The sequence below is a fragment of the Aureococcus anophagefferens genome, assembly GCF_000186865.1.
Source record: "Aureococcus anophagefferens unplaced genomic scaffold AURANscaffold_232, whole genome shotgun sequence".
Classification (NCBI taxonomy): Eukaryota; class Pelagophyceae; order Pelagomonadales; family Pelagomonadaceae; genus Aureococcus; species Aureococcus anophagefferens.
The window spans coordinates 1-8495 of NW_008705770.1; the positions used below are offsets into that span (position 1 = coordinate 1).

The 8495-nt window shown below is 67.0% G+C and overlaps 4 protein-coding genes across 4 annotated transcripts in view; 3 read left to right on the top strand and 1 right to left on the bottom strand.

Annotated features, from left to right (window-relative positions):
- AURANDRAFT_68595 (hypothetical protein) lies at positions 1-2896 on the top strand (the record flags this gene model as incomplete). Its single annotated transcript, XM_009044299.1, has 4 exons — positions 1-1270; positions 1358-1721; positions 1934-2200; positions 2248-2896. Coding segments are annotated over 4 exons (2550 nt in total), but the record flags the coding sequence as incomplete, so codon positions are not given.
- A 2054-nt stretch (positions 2897-4950) lies between these two features.
- Positions 4951-5331, top strand: AURANDRAFT_15450 (hypothetical protein; the record flags this gene model as incomplete). Its single annotated transcript, XM_009044300.1, has 1 exon — positions 4951-5331. A coding segment is annotated over one exon (381 nt), but the record flags the coding sequence as incomplete, so codon positions are not given.
- Positions 5332-6374: 1043 nt separating this feature from the next.
- On the top strand, positions 6375-6782 carry AURANDRAFT_15499 (hypothetical protein; the record flags this gene model as incomplete). The annotated part of the gene is made up of 1 exon (XM_009044301.1): positions 6375-6782. A coding segment is annotated over one exon (408 nt), but the record flags the coding sequence as incomplete, so codon positions are not given.
- Positions 6783-7177: 395 nt separating this feature from the next.
- AURANDRAFT_68597 (hypothetical protein) overlaps positions 7178-8495 on the bottom strand; it is a gene marked incomplete at both ends in the record, with an annotated part of 3649 nt that continues 2331 nt past the window's right edge. The window contains one exon of the mRNA XM_009044302.1: positions 7178-8443. Coding sequence (XP_009042550.1) covers positions 7178-8443 — 1266 coding nt within the window. The remainder of the gene's footprint in view (positions 8444-8495) is intronic.

Genomic DNA, 8495 nt, shown 5'->3' on the forward strand with positions numbered 1-8495 from the left:
CCCCTGCCGGACCTGCCCGCGTCCTGGGCGACCGCCGGCCCCGGGGACACGCTCGACGCGGGCGCGTTCAAGCGCGGCGAGTACGGCGTGTTCCAGATCGGCGTCTTCGCTTCCCTGAAAAACGCGACGAACGTGACGTACGCCGCGCGCGGCTTTCCCTACGCCGTCAACTGCTTCAACGTCGAGGGCGTCGACGACGCGGGCCGGCCCTTCGCGCGCACCTATGCCGTGCCGCACCTGCAGGTCGGGGCGCTCTGGTTCGGGATGCAGGTGCCCGCGGACGCGCCGTTCGGCGCCGGCGGCGGCGCCGTCGACGTCCTCGTGGCGGGCGACGTCGTCGGATCCGTCGAGGTGTCGTTCCGTGTCAACGGCACCGCTCCGGACGGCGGCGACGGCGACTTGCGGACCCTGTCGCGGTCGCGGTGGCTCGACAGCCGCGTGGGGCAGACGAATACGACGGCCGAGCGCCACACGCCCGTCGTCGTCGACAAGGAGCGACGGACGCTCGAGACCTGGGCGGCGCGCGTCGTCCTGGGCGCCGACGGCCTGCCGACGGCGATCGCCCGCAAGGGCAAGAACATGCTCGCCGGCGCCGTCTCCCTCCTCGACGCGACGGCGTGCGAGCCGCTCGCGTGGACGACACTGACGGACGACCTCGTCGCCTGGACCGCCGCGTGCGCCGAACAGACCGTCGCCGCGTCTCTGGATGCCGACGGCACGCTCCTCTTCGACGTCCGCGTCGAGAGCGCTCGCGCGGACGACGTCGCGCTCACGGTCCCGCTGAACGCGACGCTGGCAAAATACTCAATGGGTCTGGGGGTTCCCGGCGGGACGCGGCGCGACATGGCGTGGCGCTGGCGCGCGGGCCCCGTCGACGCGACGCCGAGCGGCTACGCCAATTACCTCGTCTGGCTCGGGAACGTCGACCTCGGGCTCCGCGTCAAGCTTCTGGGACAGGAGGACTCGTGGCTCGGCGCGCTGCATTCCATCGTGAGTGACGATCAGGTGCCGACGGACAGCTGGGCCGGCGTCCCCGCGGCCGGCGGACCTGCGGGCCTGCGCCCCGACGGCGTCACGCCGCTCGTCTGCGACGGGAACTGCACGCGCTTTACGGGGGGCGTCAACGTCTCCGAGGCGGCGCCGGGCGTCGTCGACGTCGTCGCGTTCCGCGGCGCGCCCCTCGCGGCACCGGCCTCGTTCCGATTCGAGCTGGCCATCTCGCCGACGAACGCGCTGGACACGGCGGCGCACTTCGGCGACCTTGGCCGTCGTGCCCAGCGTCCCGCGGCTGAGATGGGTGTCGAGAGCTTTTGACCGGGGAGAACGAAGAACATGTGTCACCGGCACACGTTTGTAGGGCACTACCAGTGGTCGGCGTTCGCGCCTCCGAACGCGACGGAGCTCTTCGACGCGGGCGTCCGCGTGTTGAACGTCCACCAGGGCGTCGACGTCGTCAACCCCTACATCAACTACCCCTTCGAGCCGGAGAGCGTCGCGCCGCTGTCGACCATCGCGGACGCCATGCACGCGCGCGGGGGGCGGGTGAAGCTCTACTACACGACGCGCGAGCTCAGCGACCACGCGGAGATCATCTGGCTCCTCAAGGCGCTCGGCGACGAGGTGCTCGACGGGGACGGGGGCGTCGCGGGTTTTCGGAACACGGCGGAGAAGGTCGGCGGCGCGAGCTGGCTCCAGGAGCACCTGCACAGCGGCTACTCGGTGTGCTGGTCGACGCCAGGGCAGCGCAAGAGAGCGAAATTCCCAACTTCAAAGGCTCCGATCTCGGCCATTTTCCACTCGTTTCGGCTGGCTTTTGGACGAGCGATCATCTCTCGGAACGGTCTCGAAGCGTGGATGTGTTTTCCGTAACGCGCGCGCGCGCGGAACACTCACGTTGAAGCGACGTTGAATCTCTCTCTCTTGTCCTGCCCAGGTCGACGCCGCCCGCGAACCTGACGTCGACGGAGCTGCTCGACGCCGCGGTCTGCGACTCGCAGACGCGCGACCCGCACCAGCGCTGGTCCAACTTCTACGTCGAGGGCCTGCGCTGGCTCGTGGAGGAGAAACCCCGCGTCGACGGCCTCTACCTCGACGGCGTCGCGTACGACCGCCTCACGCTCAAGCGCGCGCGGAAGCTCATGGACGACGCGAAGCCGGGCTGCCTCGTCGATCTCCACTCCGGCAACAACCTGGACCTTCGGTGCGTGGCCTCTCCCGCGGCACCCCTACGTCGAGAGGCGCGCGCAGGTACGGAGACGTCTCCCCGGCTTTGCAGTACATGCACCTGTTCCCCTACATGGACTCGCTGATGCTCGGCGAGGGCTACGCGCCGGGCTACGACCGGCCGGCGGGCGTCCCGGGCGGCGGGCCCGACTGGTGGCTCGTGGAGGTCAGCGGCATCCCCTTTGGGCTCATGAACGACATGCTCGGCGCGTCGGCGTCGCAGCTCTGGCGCGGCTTCGTCTTCGGGTCCGTCACGCGCCTCCCCTACAGCAGCCTCGCGTCGAACCAGCAGGTCTGGAAGGTCTGGGACGACTACGAGCTCGAGACGGCGGAGATGATCGGCTTCTGGGACGACGCGGGCCCGGCCGTATCGCCCGCCGCGGGCTGCGGCGGCGGCGGCGCGCTCGCGGCGACGGCCTACGTCCACGCGGGGAACGTGACCCTCGTCGCCGTCGCGTCCTGGGCCAACGCCACGCTCACCTGCGACCTGGTCGTCGACGTCGCGCGCCTCGGCCTCGACCGCGTGACCGTCGCGGTCGCGCCGGCCATCCCCGCGGCGCCCGTGCCCGGCTTCTCCTTCCAGGCCGCGGCGACCTACGCGGTCCACGACGGGAAGGTCCGCGGCGTCACGGTCCCGCCCCAGCGCGCCATCCTCATCGAGCTCCGCAATTGAGACGCGCACGTATTGCTCTTGTACATCAAAAAGAACCGGCCTCATCGAAACGACTGGCGACCTGCACGGCCCAGTCGCGTAGGCTGGCTGCTTTCTGACTGAAAATCGACGGCTTCGCGACTCCTTCGCCTGGTCCTCGACTGGCGCCAGTCACAAGACAGCCGCCAAAAACAGCAGTCAAAAATCAGTCTAGCTGTAAAAAAACAGTCATAAAACAGTCGAAAACCAGTCGCCCTCGACGGGCGCGGACCAGTCGCATAATGACTGCTTCGTGACTGAAAATCGACGGCTTCGCGACTCCTTCGCCTGGTCCTCGACTGGCACCAGTCGCAAGACAGCCGCCAAAAACAGCAGTCGAGAATCAGTCTAGCAGTAAAAAAACAGTCATAAAACAGTCGAAAACCAGTCGTACTCGACGGGCGCCGACCAGTCGCATAATAAATACACAAAATTTGAAAATTCGGGGAAAACAGTCGAAGCGACTGAAATCAGTCGCACCAGTCGACTGTTTGGGGCTCTGGGAAATTCGAGCTCGCGGCAAGCTCGCGGCCGGCCAGTCGAAGAGACTGAAATCAGTCGAAACAGTCGACTGTTTGGGGCTCTGGGAAATTCGAGCTCGCGATCGTCGCGCGACCGGCCAGTCGAAGAGACTGAAATCAGTCGAAACAGTCGACTGTTTGGGGCTCTGGGAAATCCGAGCTCGCGGCCGGCCAGTCGAAGAGACTGAAATCAGTCGAAACAGTCGACTGTTTGGGGCTCTGGGAAATTCGAGCTCGCGATCGTCGCGCGACCGGCCAGTCGAAGAGACTGAAATCAGTCGAAACAGTCGACTGTTTGGGGCTCTGGGAAATCCGAGCTCGCGGCCGGCCAGTCGAAGAGACTGAAATCAGTCGAAACAGTCGACTGTTTGGGGCTCTGGGAAATCCTAGATGAGGAGCAGCTCCCCGCGTATTTCCGACTGTCGACTGGGTGATTTTTGGGCGTCCCTAAAGCGGTTTTGGACCAGTCAACTGGCTGATTTTAGAAGTCCCTAAAGCGCTTTTGGACCAGTCGACTGGCTGATTTTAGAAGTCCCTAAAGCGTTTTTTTACCAGTCGACTGGCTGATTTTAGAAGTCCCTAAAGCGTTTTTTTACCAGTCGACTGGCTGATTTTGGACGTCCCTATAGCGTTTTTTTACCAGTCGACTGGCTGATTTTGGACGTCCCTAAAGCGTCGCCCGGGGCCAGTCGGCCCTCACGACGGGCGGGACTGGAACAAGTCGGTTCGATGAGGCCGGTTCGCTCTCTTGTACATAGAGGGGTAGGATTTTGACTCAAAATTTGAGCGATTTTGCCTTGCGGATCGAGGCTCAAGGAGCGACGCCCTCGCCCCGTAAAGCACGCGCGCCGAGTCATGTCGTGGCAGGAGAAGAAGTTGGAGTATGAGAATCGCATGGCCCGAGCGAGGGGCAAAAAACTCGACACTCTCAAGACCTGCACGATCTGCGGCGCCGACAAGGCCAAGGCTTGCGCAGGTTGCGGCACGACGGCCTACTGTTCGACGGACTGCCAACGCATCGACTGGCGCGACCGGGGCCACCGGAAGGTCTGCAAGAAGGTCCAGGCCGCGGAGGCGGCGCGGGCGGAAGCGCCGACGCCCCCGCCGTCGCCGCCGCGCGAGGTGTTCTACGGCCCCGCGCCGCGGTCGCACGCCGACGAGGTCCGCGCGCGCATCGCCGCGGAACACGAGGCGGCCCGCGCGCGGCGCGAGGCGAAACCGGAGCCCGAGCCCCTGTCGGCGCGGTTTGGGTCGCGGTGCCCGATCTGTCTCGAGGAGTGGGACGTGAATGTTCCGGGCATGTTTCGCGTCTGTTGCTGCCGAAAGGTCTGCCGATCGTGCGAGGACAAGATCGAAGCCGTGTGTCCCCTCTGTCGTGTACCGCGCACGAAAACCAATGCGGAAGCACTCGCGCAACTTCGCCGCCACGTTGAGAACGAGGTGCCAGAAGCAATTACGCATTTGGGAATTGTGTACCGCGAAGGTCGGTGGGGCCTCGTGAAATCCGATAAGAAAGCCGCGAAGATTTGGAAGCGCGCCGTGGAGCTCGGGGACGTGGACGCGATGGTATTTCTTGGGGAAATGTACGAGGATGGGGAAGGCGTCAAGCTGGACAAAGAGAAGGCGGAGCGGCTGTATCAGGCGGCCGCGGACCGGGGCGACGCGATCGGGCAAAACAATTTGGGGCTTTTACTTTACTCTGAGAAGAAACATGAAGAAGCGTTCCGGTACTTCGTGCTCGCGGCGGATCAAAGCTATACCACTGCAGAGACCAACCTTGGCGGCCGGTACTTGGACGGAAAAGGCACGGAAGTCGACCTCGGCAAAGCCAGATACTGGCTCGAGCGCGCCGCTGCCAAGGGCTACGAGAGAGCTATAGAGGACCTCGCGCGCCTCGACGCGCGAGATATTGCCTAAGTCTTTGCGCCGCGTCGTCGCCCGAGCCTCTAGCCCGAGCCCGGGATGCTGCGCTTGCGCGCGGGCGAGTCGTGCTTGGCGCTGCCGCGTTCCTCTCCGCGCCTGCCTAAGTCTTTGCGCCGCGTCGTCGCCCGAGCCTCTAGCCCGAGCCCGGGATGCTGCGCTTGCGCGCGGGCGAGTCGTGCTTGGCGCTGCCGCGTTCCTCTCCGCGCCGACCTTCGCGGTCTGGTGCTTCGCGTTCCTGAACCCCAAGCCCGCCGGGCGCAAGGCGACGACGCCGCCGAGGGGGGCATGGAGAACGGCATGAACGCGATGCGCTAGGGGTGGGCTTGGGCGGTAGTTTTGAGCGATTTTGCCATTGTCGCCCAGCTTTGAGGCGACGCCATCGCGAGGAGAGCAGACGCACGATCATGAAGGCCGAGTACGTCGAGAAGCAGCGCGAATACGAAGAGAAGAAGGCGCGGGCGAAAGCGCTACAGCTGCGTTTGACGTGCACGATTTGTGGGGCGAAACCGAGAACCTTGCTGAACTGTCCGTGCGGAACTACGCAGTATTGTTCGACTGAATGCCAACGCATCGACTGGCGCGACCGGGGTCACCGAAAGGCGTGCAAGAAGATCCGAAGCGAGCGCGCGGCGGAGGAGGCACGGGCCGAGGCGCCGACGCCCCCCCCGAAGCCCGTCTTCTACGGCCCCGCGCCGCGGTCGCACGCCGACGAGATCCGCGCGCGCATCGCGGCGGAGCACGAAGCGGCGCGGGCGCGGCGCGAGGCGAACCCGGAGCCTGAGCCGGCGTCGGCGCGGTACGGGTCGCGGTGCCCGATCTGCCTCGAGGAGTGGGACGTGAATGCTGCGGGCGTGCTTCTCGTCTGTTGCTGCAGGACGGTCTGCCAATCGTGCGAGGACAAGATCGGACTCGAGGCGTGTGCTCTCTGTCGCATGCCGCGCGCAAAAAGCAATGCGGAGCAGCTCGCGCGTCTTCGCCGCCATGTGGAGAACGAGGTGCCTGAAGCAATTACGTTTTTGGGAGCCGCGTACAGCCGCGGTCGGATGGGCCTCGTGAAATCCGATAAGAAAGCCGCGAAAATTTACCGTCGCGCCGCGGAGCTCGGCGACGTGGAAGCGATGGTAGCTCTTGCGGAATTGCATAAGACTGGAAGTGGCGTCAAGCTGGACAATAAGAAGGCGATGAAACTGTGTCGCATGGCCGCAGATCGGGGCGACGCGGTCGCACAAAACAATGTAGCGTTTTTACTTGATTCTGAGACGAAATTTGAAGAGGCGTTCCGGTACTTCGCGCTCGCGGCGGATCAAGGCTATACCGCTGGAGAGCTCAACCTAGGCTTTTGTTACAGGGGCGGAGAAGGCACGGAAGTCGACCTCGGCAAAGCCAGATACTGGTTTGAGCGCGCCGCTGCCAAGGGCGACGAGACAGCTATAAACGCCCTCGCGGACCTCGACGCGCGAAATATAGCCTAAGTATTTACGCCGCGTCGTCGCCCGAGCCCGGGATGCTGCGCTTGCGCGCGGGCGAGTCGCGCTCGCCTTGGCGTCGTCGTGGCCCGCGAACATGAATTAAGAAATGTTAACGCTCGTGAGAAGGACACGGATCGGAGGGCGGACGACGTGGGGTCGAGGCTCGAGGCGGCCTGAACAGACCCGGAAAGGAAAGGAAAGGAAGCTTGCCGTCGCGCTCGGGACCGGAGGACGGGCGACGTAGGGTCGACGTCGGGGCGGTCCGAGCAGACTCGGGAAAGAAGCGGAGCGGCGTTGGACAACAAGGACGAGAGACCTCGGGGCGGAACGCCGCCGCGCGGGGAGGACGCTCACGCGGGGTGCACGAGCGCGTCGCGCGGCGAGCCGCGGGGCCGCGGCGCGCGCGCGCGGGCGACGCCGAGGTCGCCTGGGCGCATGAGGAGGAACTCGAGGAGGTAGAGCGCGATGTCCCTCGGGAGGAGCGAGAGCACGGAGCCGGTGTCGGCGCGGCCGATCTCGACGAGCCGCAGGCGCGCGTAGAGCCGGGGCCAGCGGTCGTCGAAGATGCCGAGGCCGCGGAGCGCGCGGCGCTCGCGCTTGCCCCGGAGGAAGGTCTCGAGGGCCGCCGTGCCCCGCAGCGACGCCTTGGACGCGGAGTACTCGAGGTGCGCCTCGTGGAGCCGCGCCTCCGCCGCGAGGCGCCGGGCGTCGTCGCGCGCGCGCGCGCCCGCCGCGGACGCGCGGAGTTCGGCCTTGGCCTCGCGGAAGCGCTGCCGCGCGTTCATGGCCACGAGCACGGCGGACCGCGCGTCCTCGTAGGCCCGCGCGTCGACCGTCGCCGCCTTGACGATAAAGGACGTCGCCGACGTGTACTGGAGCCGCCCCGCGGCCTCGAGCTCGTCGCGGTCGCGCGGGCCGGGCGCCCAGCCGGGCCACCGCGGTCGGGCGCCGTCGTCGCCCGCGGGCTCCTTGACGCAGATGAGCCAGAGCCGCTCGAAGGGCAGGGGCACCTGGGACGCGAGCGCGAGCACGTCCGACGGCTCCGGCCGGAGGCTCGACGTGTAGACGCACCACCGCGACAGCGTGCCGTCCGCGCCGACGTCGAGCTGGCCGCCCGCGACGCGGCGCGCGCGCGACATCGCGTCGAGCGCCGCCGCGCCCGCCTGCCCCTCGCCCAGGGCGTCGGGCGGGGGCAGGCCCACGAGGTGGTGCCAGCACTCGCCGCAGCCGAAGATGGAGCCCGCGGCGAGCGGCGTCGCGGCGCGGACGACGGCGGCCGCGCGCTCCGTCTCTCCGGGCGCGCGCGCGAAGACGTGCGTCGTCGTCGGCAGGCGCGCGCCGCCGGAGGCCATCTGGGTCACGTAGGGCGCCTCGAGGCGCGGGATGTGCTCGACGCCGGGCAGGGGCCGGTAGACGGACCCCTCGAGCGCGCCGGACGCGGCGACGTAGCGGAGGAGGAAGACGTCCGCGGCGCCGCGCGCGATGACCCAGGGGTAGGCCCGGGGCTCGTCGCGCGCGTCCCGCGGCGTGCCGCGGGACCGCGCGCTCTCGATCTCGAGGCGGTCCATGGCGTCGCCGATGTTCTCGATCGCGGGGCGCGGCGGCAGGAGCAGCGCCTCGAGGTGCGTCCGCGACCGCCGCGCGGGCCGGTCTCGCCGCCGCGCGGCT